General features: G+C 53.1%; 1 protein-coding gene across 1 annotated transcript in view; it reads left to right on the forward strand.

Annotated features, from left to right (window-relative positions):
- The window catches only part of pmepa1 (prostate transmembrane protein, androgen induced 1), a 32,341-nt gene extending 16,003 nt beyond the window's left edge, over window positions 1–16,338 (forward strand). The window contains exons 2-4 of the mRNA XM_088937457.1: window positions 7,477–7,631; window positions 9,846–9,899; window positions 11,238–16,338. Coding sequence (XP_088793583.1) covers window positions 7,477–7,631; window positions 9,846–9,899; window positions 11,238–11,780 — 752 coding nt within the window. The 3' untranslated portion in view covers window positions 11,781–16,338. The remainder of the gene's footprint in view (window positions 1–7,476; window positions 7,632–9,845; window positions 9,900–11,237) is intronic.
- The last annotated feature ends 79 nt before the right edge of the window (window positions 16,339–16,417 follow it).

Genomic DNA, 16,417 nt, shown 5'->3' on the forward strand with positions numbered 1-16,417 from the left:
ACCGATAACGGCCTTAACTGCCCCCTTTTCCAGAAGCTTCTGGGACAGTTGGAGGCTTTGGGCTGGTTGAGAGCAGCAGAGACAGGGAAGCTGACGTGTGTGCGAGCTGAAGATCCTCCTTGTCAGATTAGTCCAGGCTCATTTCTATACTGGGGAGCCCAGCTGGAGCAGAGGACAGGCCAGGGGATTCACGAACAGTGCTTGAGGTTTTCAGTATTTCTGTAACAAAGCACTCTCTTTTAGAAGACAGTTAACCAATTAACCGTCACTGTGTCTTTTCTGAATCCTAGTGTCACACAGCATATGTGTAGCCCCCGGTATAGGATAGTGTCTCTAGTGTCCTACACGGCTCTGAGGAGTATCAGCGGTCAGGGTGCTGTTGGTCTGGGGGGGTCAGTGCTGTAGTCTCGTGCTGTGCAGGACTCCCTGAGCCATGCTGGGCAAGAGTCCTCCAGAAATAAGCTGCTTACAGGACCAGAGCCTGGGTCTGGGTCTGGTTTGCCACCGGCCACCCGCTGGTGACCGGTGCAGCGAGGGTGCAAGGTGTAACACTCGCTCAAGGGTGCAACAGCAGTGTGCACACTGTGCCTCGAACCCTCAACACCACACGGACTGCCAGCCCCACACATCCCTTTCCTGACACTGTGCGTCTCCCTGCTGCACATGAAGTCCTCTTTGTGGGTCTGATCTCACAGGAGCTCCAGCCAAAAAGCGTCCTGAAGAGTCTGAACAAGCGTGGAGTTTGTATTTCACCACATCCCAATCTCCCTGTCAGTCCACAGCAGCACAGCGGGGGTGTTTCCAGCCAGATCTGGGAGATTATCTCCGAACAAGAGGCGCAGGGCGGGAGACTGACAGCGCACCTGAAGCTGTTGTCTTTGGGGAAGATCCTGAGGCTGGAGGGAGTGGGTGGAGGGAGAGGACAAACACAGGGGAGATTACAGCATTCATCTGCAGAGGCACTTTCTGTCTTTGGGTAGGGTTTTGCTTTTTCTGTTCATGCCTTACAGATTAAAAAGCCACAGCCTCGAGCCTGCAGCATCTCTCGGCAAAAGAGCAGGTTGCTATTTTCGCAAAAAAAACAACTTCAGGTATTTGCAGGTAGCTTTTTTTCCCCCAGTCTCTGCAAAACAGAATTCTCAAAGTTAAATGCCTGTTGAGCTGGCATGAGACGTCAGTCATCGTCAGATGTGTTTATTTAGTTTTTCAGTGCGTGCTTTTTCCTCCCTGTGCTTAAGAGCCGAGCGGGATTCCTGGCAGGGAGCTGCTGTCTTTCCGGTTGTGCTGTGGTCGGGCGCAGACGGTGTTATGTCTGGATAGGCACTGCGTCTGTCGGTAAGTGGCAGGTTAGGCGGGTTGAGGTGCTGGGAAAGCCAGGCTGTTTGAAATGAGACCCGATATGAGAATCTCTGTATAATAACAAATGCAGACTAGGAAAGAGAGGCTGTTTATATAATCCAGGAGCGCAGAGGGCAACTCAAGCCATGTGTGACAGAAGAAAGGCTAATCTTCTATGTTTGCATTTAGGCAGCTTTTTGTTTGTCAAGAGCAAGGAATTTGCTTATTATTTCCATTGAATAGCAGGAGCTTGTCTGAAGGTACAACCCCAGGCATGGTGATATTGGTGTGGTCGGAGTGCCTGTCAGCTGCACCTGGCCCGAGGCTGTCCGAGAGGGCCTGTGTTCAGGGAGGCGCAGGTGCAAGTCTGCCCAGCGGCGTGCGTGGGCGTGCATGCACATTGGAGATTCTGGTTCTGGTCGGTGTCTGCTCTTTCTCCCGGCCATTGTCCTAGAAGGCCAGCCAGCACCTCTCCCGGCACCCTGGGGTGTCCACTGTGCACAGCAAGAAGGTACCCCCACCCCCATCAAAACCCTCCTTCAATGGGAACATCAGGGGCTGCACTCCTCCCCTCCAGCGCAGTAGCTGCAACCCCTGCAGGCAATCAGTTCAGGGGACCCCAGCCCTGTCTGTAACCCTAATGAGGCGCCGGGGTCTGAGTATTGCTGTTCGGAGGGTGTCAGGACACTGGGACAGGGGAGAGGTGCGTTCTGTTCACAGCTGCGGTTGGAGCCCTGAGCTCTGCGCTCACCCGCCGTGGCTGGGGTGCCCTCTGCGCATTGCCATACACCATGACTGTGCCATGACCCTTCTCTGTGATCTACAGCACCTGGGCTATCGGTTTGAACCCGATGAGCAAAATCCCCCCACAACATGCACTGTGATTTCAGAACAGATTATGTGCACGGTGGGGGAAAGGAAGTCAGAGATCAATACACTCTAATGATCCGTTTTTTTTAAACCAGTTTGTCGGCGTGAATATCAGAGTTGCAAGGGCTCTCTTTAAAAGTTGAATATATTGGGGTGTAAACACGCTTTTGCTTCCATGGTGATTCTAGTAGACACAACAGTGCCAGGACTGTGCAGACTGTAGTAGAGACATCAGGGCTCTGGACTCCACACCAGGGGGTCGTGGGTTCAAATCCAGGATGGCCTTGGCCGTTGTGCCCTTGAGAAATTGCTCTGGTAGGTTCCCATTGGCGTGAATGGGGCATCATTGTAAATGGAAATGTTGTGAATTGACCTACCTGCTTGAATAAAGAATTCAGTGAAAAAATCCCACCGCCTTGCTCTGCTGTGGGTTAGCGTGCCCAGGCCGGGGAGAAAAGGCTGCACATCGGTGCGGAAGAGTGTTTCAGGTTTCAGATGTTTGAGGCTTCGGTTTTAGAGGGTCCTCATGTTCGCCTTCTCCGGAGTCTGGAGATGGAGACGCAGGCAGGGAGGGGTCCTGCAGTGTCTCTTCAGTGTCCGCCCCTGAAGAGCCGCCCTCACTGACGGGAGCACTCCCCCTGCCTCTCCTCGCCTCGGACACCCCGGCTCTCCCGATCGCCCCGGCCTGGTCTGAGAAGGGTGACGGCCAGCAGGATCTTCAAAACCCACGCACCCCCTTTCCTGGCTTTTCAGTCTGTTTCGATCACAGGAGACTGAGTAAGAGGAAAATGGCACCAGCAATAATGTCTTATTGGAAAAGCAGGACATTCCCCTTGACTGCAGTCCTGATCATCAGCAACAGCACGGTCCCACCAGAAACAGGCACTGGTGGTGCAGTGAGGAGTAAAGACCCAGTCTGAGTGTCCGGGTTTCAGGAGGCTTTTGGCCAGAAAATCTCAACGAGCACAGATTCCCTTCGAATCTTATTTCAAGAAGTTTCAAAGAGATGCAAGGGCTCCTGTGATTATTTTGTCAGTCAGCTCGTGGTGGCCATCTGTGTGTGGTGTTGGTTGGTGCAGACTGCAGTGAGGAGGTGACAGAGCTGTGCACGCTGCTGCTCCAGGACCAGTCCCTAGTGGGAGCTGAGGGAGGAGAGAGAAAGCTCCTCTCCTGCCTGCGAGGTTGCAGCTGGGGTTTTCATCATGGCGGAACTTCATCACTGCTCAGGGACTCTTTGCACTGGCCATCTGCCCAGTTGCAGTGGCGATGCTGGCCCTGCGTGTAACAGTGGCAGCCTCTACCATGCAGATCATCGTAAAGCACGCTTAACTGTCCTCTAGTCCTCTGTCAGCCACGTGGCTGTTCCACAAGTTCCACACGTGCTGCAGAAGCAGAACGTTGCTTTCTGAACATCCATCACCCAGAGCTGGACAACACAGCCGCCTGCTGCTGGCGCCCCCTGCTGGGGTTTGTGTGTTATGTGGCAAGAGCCTTATCTCTTTCTGAGCAGCGCAGAAGGTGATGATTAGAGATGACCCCCTGGTGTGGAATCCTCTTTCCTCCCGCACACTGTCCCCCCCCAGGGGGCGTGTGCCAGTGCCGGGTTCCAGAGACTCTGGGAATCCAGTGTCCCTGGATTCGAACCGTGGAGCCGTGGAGCCCGCGGTCCTGAAGATGTGCCTCGCGCAGTGGGATTCTCTCTCGGGTGGGAGGGAGATATGCTGGATGTTTCTAAAAAAAAAACCCCGGCCCCCACCACCCGCCACCTTTCCTGATGAGCAGAACCCTTTAAGAACTATTGGAACCAGTGCAGTGACCAGTAAGGGTGAGGGGCAGCCGTGGGGGCCAGCGGCGCTGTGCCAGGAGACGGGGCGGGGAGGGGGGGCATCAGGGTAACGGACATGGGTGTCTTGCCCTGACCTGCCTCACGGGTACATCTGTGGAGCACGCTTAAAAACCTGTTGGTTTACGTCCAATTTGGACTGCTGGCTTTGCGATGGCATTGCGTGCAGATGCAGCAGCTCTTTAAGTGTGTGCTGATCTGAGTCTGTCCCGGTCCCCTGCACCTTAACCTTCCAGGAAACCCGGAGGAGAGGGGGAGGCAAGTTCAGGCAAGGTGTCATTGTGCCAGGCTGTGCGTCGTTGGGATGTTGTGCTAAAAGACCCCTTTCAGAATGTGGTGTTTGATTCCCGTGTTTATTAAAAATTGTGTTGCTGCTCTGGAATTGGTCCGGAGAAGAGCGGCGACACACGTTCGCGATTAAAGGGACTGTCCCACACGACAGACTGCTGGAACTGAACCTTTTTCGTCTCAAGCAAAGAAGGTTGCATGGAGACCTGAGCCCTAGTACACAGAATCCTCAAAGGCTGAAATAACATCGGCCCAGTGGACTTCCTCGAAGTAAGCAGTGACCCACAACTGGAAAATCTGTGAAAGGCTCTTCTTTACTCACAGGGTGGTGGGAGTGTGGAACAAGTTACCCAGCCATGAAGCCGGTACCCTGAAGCCGGTACCCTGAATTCTTTCAAGAAAAAAAGTGGGTGAGACCCTTGGATTGATTAGCTGTTAAATACCAGTTGAGCTTGATGGGCTCTTTGGACACTTCTTATAGTCTGATCTGCACCTACATGCCCATACACCCAGACTGCACGGTAGCAGGCAGTAGTCCAGAGTTGTGTTTTGTGCTTGTGGTGCTTGTGGGGTGGGTGTCTGGCCTGCCTGCAACACTGCATCAGCTCACCGGGCAACTGACCTCACATCTGGCTCTGCAGAGCATCTGGAAAGGATTGCAGGCAGGTCAAGCCCACATTGAAACAGGCAGGAACTGCAAAATCATTTCAGATGGCGAGAGGGAGGCCTGAAAGAGCAAGAATTCTGCTTTCTGTTGGCTAAGCTGCTGCCTGCCTTTCACAGCCACAGACAGCCAGTGACAACCAGCCATGTTTCCATTTAGTTTCAGTCAGACTGCATGTCTGTGCTGACACCCCGTGAATATACTGGCGAGCAACAAAAAATAAATGGTTATTATGGACAGATGCAGTATACAACGATATCTGTTATTGTGTACACATATGACATTGTTGTACAGTAGATGGACATTGTTATAGATTGTTCCCTTTGGTTCATTTTAAAGCATCTTCTGCACTCACTGTGCTGCAGTTGTTTGAGAGTGCACTCCGGGTGCGTGGTTTGTCTGTTATTAGCTCCAGAGCACGCAACGACTCCACAGTCCTGAATTTCCCACACTGCCTGCGTCATTCATGCCAGGAGTCATGCAGAACAGCTTTGTCCCTGCGCTGTCCTCTCTTGCTTCCCTGTCTCCCCTCCCTGCCCGCCCTTTTTTAAAAACATTTTCTGCATTCACATGGAAATTCTGCAAACAAATTATGTGGACCCCTCACCTCTGCCCCCCCCCCGTCTGTCGCTCAGACAGTTAAGCAGACGTGAGCGACCAGCAGCCCCCCCAGCCAGGTCCGGCCCCTGTGTCTGGAAAGCCGCACAGCGCTGTGGCTGTGACCGTGCGGTAAGAGGACTACAGAGATCGCTGGCTGCCCACGGCCCCTCCCCACTCTGTCTGCCAGAGCGCTTAGAGCTGTCTGGCTCAGCAGTGACCGGGAGTGCCCTGGAGAGAGGGGGGGTTCCCTCGGATGGGATCTTCTGTGACCCCGTGACCTTCCCGGGGGGTGGGGGGCAGGGCTTCTCGTCGGGCTGTGTTGTTGGTGTCTGGTCTGGCAGAGCAGCCCAGTCAGAACAAAGGAAAAGGCCCTGCTGTCGTCTCGCTGTCTCCCTTTGCTCTGCCTCTGCTGGTGTTTCCACTGTCGGTTCTGTGCTTTTCTATTAATAAGAGAATCTATTAATTAGATCCTGCAATTAATTTCTACTGATAAGGTCCTGCAATTAATTTCTATTAATAAGGTTTTGTAATTGAGTGGGTTCAATGACGCTAAAGCCCAGAATGCACTCGTCTCCTTCCCATGTTTGCTGTTGTTTGTAGAATTAATTTCCAGGCCCAAGTTTTGGGCTATTTTTTAAATTTGCTTGCTTCCTTGAATTGTGTTTTCCCCTCTAGCTAGTCTTCCAGGTCACCGGGTGTAAAGACTGTGAATGCGTGAAGCAAGTAGTTTGTTCAGTGGAACTGAGAGCCGGCGGGGCCTTGGGGGGGCAGCTGCTCCTGTCCCCGCTGGGCCGGAGGAAACGAGACGCCGCTGAGCTCGGCCCGGCCGGCCTGCCTGCCCCTCGCGTGATGACCTGCTCCCAACTGCTCCCAGGGGCAGCAGGGAAGGGGAAGAGGGCAGGAAAGTGCTGGAGCGTGTCTGGGAGGGGAGGTCTGGGTCAACTCTCGCTAGTGCCCGAGCCCATCCTGAGGCTGTGCCAGGCTCGCAGCTGTGCCCGTATCTGGGCTGAGGGGCGGACAGGCGCCACTTCAGGGCCTCGGCCTGTGGGCAGCAGGCACTCCAGGGTGCCCGCGCTCTGGAAGTAGGGGCCACAGCAGGGTGGCTCTGTGCGTCGGAGACGCCTCCCTCCTTTTTACCACCACACGTGAAAGTCAAAAAGTCACATGGTCCTGTAACGAAGGATTTCTGTAGCGCAGTTCTAGGATATGAGTTTCATAATAGCCCCGATATTAAGTTGAAACTTGGCAGCGCAGGGATTTTAGAATACCGGGCTGACCCTGGGAAATCGGTGGTGGTGCGGGACAGTCCGGCAGGGCCTGTCCACAGCCCTGAGCTCCAACTGCTCTGCTCGGCTGTGTAGGGCTGAAGGGGATCTTGTGATGGGGGGGGCGGCCCAGTGATGTCTGGGCGGGACGGGGGGTTTTCTGGGGCTCCGGCGTAGCAGCCTTCTATCTGTTCAGGCTGTAAAAACGCGATAGCTGTGTGATCTGCCTCCTCGTGCTGTCGAGCTGGCCTGCAGCCGGCTGACCCCAGGGAGCGCCGAGATTCGTGCTGCATGGTGTGTTTGAGTGTCCAGAAAAACGCTATACTGTATGTGTAAGTGTAAGGAATTATTATTATTCAGGAAATAGATGATCTTCAGCCAGTTTGAAGATGCACCGAAAGGGCTGGGCCTGTTCAGGAGCAGTGAAGAGCTTTCCTGTTCAGTGATCCCGTCAGTTGAAGGGAAATTGCACACTGCAGCTGGTCATGTTGTGCTAACTGTGCCAAGTTAAGGGAGGAATCCAGGTGTAGTATTGCAGAGGCTTGATGCAGCAGCACAGCTGTGGCTCCTCTCTCACAGGCCCCTGCTCCTCTGTCTCTCCCCTGCAGCCCAGCTGGAGTTTGTCCAGATCATCGTGATCGTGGTGGTGATGATGGTCATGGTGGTGGTGATCACTTGCCTGCTCAACCACTACAAGCTGTCGGCGCGCTCCTTCATCAGCCGGCACGGCCAGGCGCGGCGGCGGCACCTCCCGCTGGCCTCGGTGAGTACTGCTCCTCGTCGGGGGGCCCAGTGGTGGCGGGGTGGGGCGGGGTGGCCCGGAGGGGGGCAGAGCGGAGGAGTGTGGCACGCACGCAGGGCCAGCTCATTCGTTCTGTTAAGAGCACCAGTCTGTGCCATATCACCCTGCAGCTCCCAGCCGGCAGCCCACTGGAGCTCAGCAGGTGTGAGCCTGGCCAGTGCCTGGAGGGGAGACCTCCTGGGAAAGCTAAGGCTGCTGCTGGAAGATGTGTTAGTGGGGCCAGCAGGGGGCGCTCACCTTGCAGTCTGTGTGGGTCCTAATGCCCCAGTATAGCGAGGGGGACACTAGACTGTAAAAAAGCGCCGACCCTCAGATGAGACATAAAACCGAGGTCCTGACTCTCTGTGGTCATTAAAAATCCCAGGGCGTTTCTCGAAAAGAGTAGGGGTGTAACCCCGGCGTCCTGGCCAAATTTCCCATTGGCCCTTACCAGTCATGGCCTCCTAATAATCCCCATCTCTGAACTGGCTCCATCACTCTGCTCTCCTCCCCACTGAGAGCTGGTGTGTGGGGAGCGGACTGGCGCATCATCCAGGTGGGGCTGCATGACCTGGAAAGCACTTTGAGTGGATATAAGCGTAAGGAGTTATTGCTTATTAAAGCTGCAGACAGTGTGCCGTTGTCATGCAGCTGTGCTGTTCCTGGCTGCCCCTCTGCTCCGAGCCCTGCACTTACTTGTCTGGCGGCGTGTGCGACATGGGGGTCTGGGCGCAGGCAGTGGGGGGCGCTCTGAACTGCCGGGGACCTGCAGGAGGGTGTCGCGCAGAGGTGGAGTGAGGGTCCGTTAGCATCGTTTTCTTCTTCCCTGGCGGCTGGGCTTCATTCCTCCTGCCAGACTCTGGCCCCCACCCCTGTTTCTTCATGCAATCTCAGATCTTTCCTTTTCTTTAGCCAGATGGGGTAATGCCACCCAGTGGCCTGTGTGCGTGTTGCAGACCTCAGCACCTGTCCTGAGACTGTGACTCAGCTCTCTCCTGAGGCTACCGTCCTGATCTCCAGTCTGTGCTCATTTCCATTCCAGCTGGATTCTCCCTCCCCTTGTCGAGCTCCTGCAGTTGCTTTTATTTTATGAAAATTACATCTTTTTAATTGGTTTAATTTCCTTAAATACTTGCAGATGTTTTGAGGGTTTTATTTTTGTACTAATTTGGAACCTGCAATTTTCTGGAACTGAAAACCTTTTTAAAAGATTTTTAAATAGAGAATTATTTATTACTATTTTTAAAAGAGAATTAAGTGACTTGAAAGTTCAGCTCAAGTGAAATGTTAAAAACTTTAGGCCCTGTGGGCTAGGTCTGAGTAAGTCCTGCCTTGAACCCATTCAGTCATGGGTCTCTAATTCTACTGCTGTGTGCTGCCCCCTCCTGTCAGACTTGTACACTGCGCCCAGAGGTACACTCAGCACATCTGCCCGCTGGTCTTGCCTCTGGGTGCTCAGACTCCACACACATCGACTAGCCTAGAGTCACTTTTTATTTTTACATAGCAGCACTTGACCTATTATACACGTTTACATTTTGCGTACATTTTCATGAGTTTGTTTGGCTGACGTTTTTATCCAAAGTGACTTGCAGTCACATTTACTCGAGATGCGAAGGTTGCAGATGTGGTGTTCGTTAAGATCCGGGATGTGGCACCGCGTTGAGGAGTTCCAGTGCTGCCGGACAGACAGGAAGTAGTTACCTGGGTCAGTCACAGGGCCCTGGGGTCAGGAATATCCTGAAGGGGTGGGTTTTCAGTTTCTCCTGGACACTGGGGTCCTGACTGTGGTAGGTAGGACGTCCCACCTCTGGGGGGCAGCAGAGAGCACAGTGGGAGCTGGGGTTTGTTGCCCCTCAGAGGCAGCCTGAGGAGCCGTATCTCGGCATCCCAGTGGGACACGGGGCCTGGAGGAATGCTGGTGCAGTCCCCCTGGAAGCCCTGCAGGACAGCGCCAGATCTGAATCTAATCTTTACAACATGGAAAAACCTAAAAAATACTGCTGAAATTTTCACCACCTGCCACAGTGTGAGTAAGACCACTGTGGGTGTTTTGTATCCCTAGACTGTTCTGATTTATTGAGAGAGTTCCTGCAGATAATCTGTGTAGAGCCCAGGTGTGTTAGAGAATCGCACACCTGCAGTTCAGCATTAATGTCTCTTTCTGACCGTTTCTCTCTCCCTCTGTGCTTTCAGGAAGGGAGCCTGTGGCCATCCGATAGCTCTGGGCCCTCCAGTGGAATGACAGAGGTACTGTGGATTTGTTATCTCCTTCAGTAATGAGCTCGTTAAGATGGTGTCGCCCGGCTGCTGAGATCTGACAAGATGATGGTGGTGTCGCTGGAGCCCCAGCTCCTCGGTCAGTCCTCAGAAGAGGACCTGCTCCAGCTCTGCTGTGCGACCGTTCCTTCAGCTGTACTGTACACACGGCAGGCGGGCAGGAGCACGATTCTGCCCGGAATGAAGCTGCCCTCTTGCCATCAGTATGTCCAGACTGCAGTCTAAAGCACTCGAGCGTCAGGCTGAGAAGCTGCTGGAGCTGTGCGTGACACTGAGAGGTGGCGCTGGCGTTTCCTGATCTGTGGCAGCACAATGGCGAGAGGGCAGAGGGCTGACAGAAGGCTGGTTTGGAGAGCAGCTCTCGAGCACGGCGGCTTTTGTCCTCGGGAAAGAAAGCAGCCTTTTCACACAGGCATCATCTGGACAGCGGCTCTCGTTCAAGGCGAGAGAGGGTGGCGGGTGAAGAGGCTCTCGAGAGCAGAGTGCTGCTTCAGCTCTCGCTGTCTGCTTCAGGTGCTGGTGTGCGTTCTGGGGCTTGCTAGGCGGTGTAAAAAGGCCAGGTCTCACTTCAGGCCTCTCCAGCAAACAGCCTTAGTCTGCCAGCAGTCACTGCACGCTCAGACCTGTAGGACAAGGACAGTTAAATACTGCTTCTTAGAGTCTGGGGCCTCTCTTCATCATGCATGCATCATCCATTTTCCAATCGCTTATCCAATCCAGGATCATGGGGGCGTCGGGGCCTATCCCAGCAAGCAATGGGCACAAGGCGGGGTGCAGCCTGGATAGGGTCTGTTGCAGGGTAGACAGACACACACAGTCGCACCAGGGCTAATTCTCCCAGAAGACAATTATCCCACCAGCATGTCTGTGGACTGTGGGAGGGAACTGGCGCACCCAGAGGAAACCCACACAAACACAAACAGCACCCCAGTGCTGCGAGGCAGCAATGCTCACTCCCCTTATTTTTTAAAGTTGTTTCTTTGTTTGTGTTTTTTATTGTGTATGTTATTTAACTTGCTGCTGCTGCTGCTGCTGTTCTGTGTTTGTTTTTGGTGATTCCTTTAATGTCTTTGTATTGGAGCGTACATACAAATAAGCATTTCACTGCACTTGTGCATGTGACGAATACACTGAACTGAACTTATTAACCCCAAGTTCATGATATTAATTATTAATCTTTAACCCCTAGGTTAAATATCAGTTAAGGAAGCGTTTAGCAAGCTGGTAGATGCGGTCCACCCTGCTGCAGTGAGATGGACAGATAGGCGTGCAAGTGCACTCATTCTCTCCTGCCTCTGCCCCCTGCAGCCGATGTACACCCCTCGGCCCCCGGACCGGCTGGCCGTGCCCTCCTACCTGCAGAGGGATCGCTTCGCCCGCTTCCAGCCCACCTACCCCTACCTGCCGCACGACATCGACCTGCCGCCCACCATCTCGCTGTCGGACGGCGAGGAGCCGCCCCCCTACCAGGGGCCCTGCACCCTGCAGCTGCGGGACCCCGAGCAGCAGCTGGAGCTGAACCGGGAGTCCGTGCGCGCCCCCCCGAACCGCACCGTGTTCGACAGCGACCTCATCGACGCCTCGCTGTGCGCCCCCAGCCTGCACTCGGGGGTCAGCGCCGCCTGCTACGGCAGCCAGGGCCGCATGGAGGGGCCGCCACCCACCTACAGCGAGGTCATAGGTCACTGCCACCCGGGCCCCGCCTACTACCCCTCCACCCAGAGACCGCCGGTGCAGACGGCCACGCCCCCCCCAGTGCACGGCCCCCAGCACAGACTGGACCCAGCACAGATCAGCCTGGAGAGCACAAACGCGCGCAACAAGGAGACGCAGAAGGTCCAGCCCTTCTGAGACTGAGGCACCGGCAGGGGGGCCGAGCCTCGGATACTCGGGGCCCTCTGTGGCCCTTTGTGCAGGCTGGCCAACCTGGGGGAGAGGAGGGGGTGGGAGGGGATGGGGGATGATGATCCCACAATCAGGGACGGAGTGCCCAGCCTGTGCCCCCCACCCCCACCTCCTGTTGTACAAATATTTACTTGTTCTGTGTTGTTCAGTGCTCACAGCTTTGGCTATTCTAGGTTTTCAGCTATTGAGGAATTCTAAAAAAAAATGTGTTGAGCTGCATCCCCCTTTCCATATTTATTCTTCATCATCATTATTATTTTTTTCTTCTTTTCAGAGTTAACCAGCCTATCCCTTGCCGAGAGTGTGTTCAGCTGTCTCTCAGTTGTCACTGTGAGCTCTGTTAGACTTTACTTACCTCTACAGCACCTGTCCTTAATTCGAAACGCTCGAAAGTCTTTAGCAGTGTCGAGTCTTCCCTTGCAATCCGGATGACTTATTTCAGGCCCGCGTGGTCGGTACACTGATATGTGCAGGCCTGCTACCTGTAGACAGGTGTCTCCTCTTTGAGCCTGGCGTGAAGCTGGCTCTGTTGGGCATGACCTGTCCTTGCACTCATCGCTGGAGCAGTGTGCATGAGTCCTGCTTATTTATTTGTCTTTAATTTCCTTAACCTTTTAAGAAACATTTGCACAAAAGAAAATCAAAAAGAAGACTGTGTTTATTTGACTAATCTGCAATATGTATCATAAGAGTATTGGGTACAAAGTGCGCAGGCAGGGGTATTTTTGTAAAAAGAAAAGGGATTATAAAGAGAAAAGAAATTCATTCTTCTTGTTTTGTCTCATAACTAGAAAAAGTGAAATGGCATTTGTTCTTTCCAGGGTGCCAATTCAAACATGTTTAACTTTGTGTTAAAAGAAAAAAAAAGCCTGAAAGGACTTAAAAGAAAAAGCACGAATTTAGAGTTATTTATATAAATGTTGAAAAATATTGCACTATTTTTTAATATAAATGACAAATTGCAAGCCCCAGCTTGCACCAGTGAGAAGACCTCTATGGCGATCAGACGGGATCGTGTGGATGAGTGGTGTGTGTGTTTTCTCACCTGCGCCTGTCTCGGCAGACAGACCGGCTGTCACAGGGCCCCTGCACTGCACAGCAGCTCGGAGCACAGCTGCAGTTCCAAGCTTTCAAATGGTTTTGTTTTTATTGTTCGAGAACCAGCTCACTACCGTGCACTATAGAGCCACAGTCAGCGTACTCCAGCAGCAAAGCCTTCCTGTCTCGCTCCCCCTCCGAGATCCGTGTGACCCAGTTCAGCACCCTTATAGGACTGGTGGGCCTTGGCCAGGTCCTTCTCTGTTATTCCCGGGTCAGAGGCAGCTGGAGGTTTCCAGGCTCAGAGGTGGAGTGAGTCCTGGGACTTGTTGGGAGCTGAAGTGTTGTAAAAAGCACTTTCAGATGAAGTCAGCTGGAAGCACAGTCGAGGGTGTCCTTCAGGGGTGGTGAGCCTGCAGTTGTGAGGGCAGGATTGGTCTCGCAGCCACTGTGTCGCGACTCGCGATGCCGTCAGTGTGGGGCGGGCAGCTGGAGACCTCTCCTCTTCCTGGACACAGTCCGATCAGAGTCTTGACCCCCCGACCCGCCTCTAATCGGAAGGCCAGGCCAAGCATCACAGCCCCGGTGCTCCCCTGCAGGCAGTCTTATGATTTCTGTCCTCTGGCAGCTGTCCGGAGTTTCATTCAAAAGGCCCATCCTGGTGTTGCTGTTCTCGTGGTCCAGCGAGGGTGTCGGGGGTGTATCCGAGCTGCTGTGCTAGTGTGGCTGCTGGGAGATATTCTTTCCTGCTGGTTCCATCCTGTGGGGTGGCAGCAGCTGTGCGGGCCCCTCTGTGCCGGCTGATGTCAGGCGCCCGGCGGAGGGCCGAGGGCAGGCCGTGAGGGGGCTGCTGTGCAGTGCAGGCGTCCCCCTGAACAAGGACTTGTTTGCAGGCATTCTCTCAGCACTTTAATGAAAACAGGGAGGCACACCAATCCTTTTCAGTCAGGCCGGGTTTTGTTTTCTTCTTATGCAACTGCTCCCTCCCTGGCAGAAACGGCGAACTGTGGGAAGGCGGAGGGGCGATGGAAGCTGGCAGAGCCCGAGCACACGCCTTCCAGCCCCCCAGTATCCCTGGAAAAGCCAATCCTTTCTTTTGTTTACAGCCACGCAATCTAAATTAAGATCAGGTCATTTCAGAAAAATGAAAAGATCGATTTCGGCCGGCCGCGCGCCTGGTGGGCGCCGCTCTCTTTACCCCCCCCAGCAGTTTCGGCCTCGGAGGGAGCTCGGGTATGATTCTGGTCGATCCAGTTTGCTTCAGGGAAACCCGGTGCTGGCTGAAATTCGTTTGGAGGCAGGGGTGTGACTGGTGAATAAGGCAAGGCGTGACTGGGAGGCACTGGGCAGTCTGGGCGTGTGGTGCCCGAGCTCTGCGGACCCGAGAGCCTTCTGTTCTACATATCTGCCTGTTGTAGCCAACGACCCCCCACCTGCTTAGACAGGGGCGCTCCTGGCCAGCGCGAGCGAGACTGTGCCAATCCCCGTCACTCCTGCCCATCACCCCCTTCCTCTCAAGCAAGAGCTCTTCCTGTTTCGGAGATGCCTGGGGCCGGCGCCGGTCCGCTGGTGGTGCCGATGACGGGCCGCAGTGTGCCAGCCAGCCCGCGTGAGAGAGGTGTGTGCACGATAGAGGTTTAGGGAGAGTGTTGCAATATACCTACTTTTGCCTTTTGATAATGTAGTTGTTGTTTAACTTAGATATTAAAAAAGGAGGTTGTTGTTTTTTTCTTTCACTTTTTTAGAAACTAAGTGGACTTTATTTGTGCAAATTCATTATACATGCATATATATTTTGCTGTGTAACTTGCAGACAAGGCGAATTAATGATACCTATACCTTTTTTTTGTTTTTCACTGGTTATCTTCCATCTGTGTCCAGCACTCATGTCTCCTGTCCTGTCCTTGAGAGTTGAGGAAGTGTGTTGTGCGAATGGATACAGGACCACAGTTTGTGCACTTAGTGTCTGATGGAACCAGAGGGACAGGAGAGTGTTTTCTGGCCCGGGGTAGTGGGGCTCAGGTCAGCGTGTCAGGGGTCAGAGGTCAGCTGCACTCCTGCCACACCTCCTGTCAAACCGCATTGTCGGCCGCTTCTCCTGAGCGCTCACTCTGCTTTCTGAACTGGCTGCATTGATTGTCCCCTTGTTTAGGTAAACACTGCCTGTTCCCAAATGTCAGAATCAGAAACAACATGAATGTGAGGCAGGATAAAAAGGGGCTGCATCGACGTATGCCTGTGTTTCCCCGAGCGCACTGACAGGAGGGAGGCGGGGGGGCTCTCTGTCCCGTGACGCGCTGGCGTGTCCTGGTCTGGGGGTCAGCGAGGGGTCTGTGTGTGTCCAGGCTGACTGCCCCACGGGGAAACTCACCTGGTTCCTTGGGGAGTTCTTGTTTGGGTTTTTTTAATTAACTCATTCCTGAACGTAAAATATTCAGCCTCGCAGCACAAACGGGTCTCCATCTGGGAATATTATACATGCGATTTTCCTGGATTCCACCACTTTTCAGTGAGTGGAAGGTACCCGATAAATCCCATTCCAGATAAGAGTCAATTCTCAAAACGCATTCATCATTGTTGGCCATCATTGTTGGCCCTGTGGGCACACAGGTGCTGGGTTAACACCCAGAAAAGCTCTGAAGAGAAATTGAAGGAGTTAAAGCAAATGTCCCTTGCTGTCCCACAATCCCCTGCCTGCGGTTTGGCACCAGTGCACTCTGGTATATCCCAGCAGCCCAGCGCCTCTCCAGCCTCAGGCCGTGTCCCAGACCTGGTGCGGTGCGGAGGGAGACATCAGGCCCGGTCCCAGGCAGGAGAGCCCTGTGTTGGTCACAGTGCGGTGAGTTTTCTCTAGGGCTGACAGTCGCCCCACACAGAGGTAGTTTGAGCATGGTTCCCAGCATGAAACCGAGCATTTCCAAAGAAGGCATGATCCCACCCGACCCTCGGAGACTGTCATGGGTGGGGTGGGTCTGTGTAACTTGAAGGTTTTTTTTATTAATTTTTGTCAGTTCGCTTGCTTTGCCCATTAAACTGTTGGTAAAACAATGATGTAACACTTTAAGGTTGCAGTATAAGCCTATTTATAAAACTGTTAAGCAATTATCTGTACTAAAAAAACGGACAAGTTTCCTAGTTCCTTTCCTGGTGCTCATTTTGTTATGAGGATGCTTGTGTTCTGATGAAGAGTTGTTGTTTCTATACTGTACTTAAACCTGTTATATTCTAAAGCATGTTCCATTCAGAGATGTATCGCCGTAAGTATATATATATTATTGTCAACAATAACTGATCATGTGTAACATTTTTATTTTTATTATTTTTAATTTATATTGGATCCTAAAAGTGTTACCAGGTTTGTATCATTCTGTTAAAGCCGGGGGACGAAGACTATTACCAGAAGCGCTGTAAATCAGATACGTTTCGAGTTAACCTCCATTTAAACAAATAAAAAGGTTTCTAAAAAGACTGGGAGTGTGCTTAGTTATTGACTCGGTTAATGAGAAGCAGCAGTTGGGCTGAGCTGTGTTTCTCAGGCAGAAGAG

This window comes from Atractosteus spatula, chromosome 19, assembly GCF_055471065.1.
Source record: "Atractosteus spatula isolate fAtrSpa1 chromosome 19, fAtrSpa1.hap1, whole genome shotgun sequence".
NCBI lineage: Eukaryota > Metazoa > Chordata > Actinopteri > Semionotiformes > Lepisosteidae > Atractosteus > Atractosteus spatula.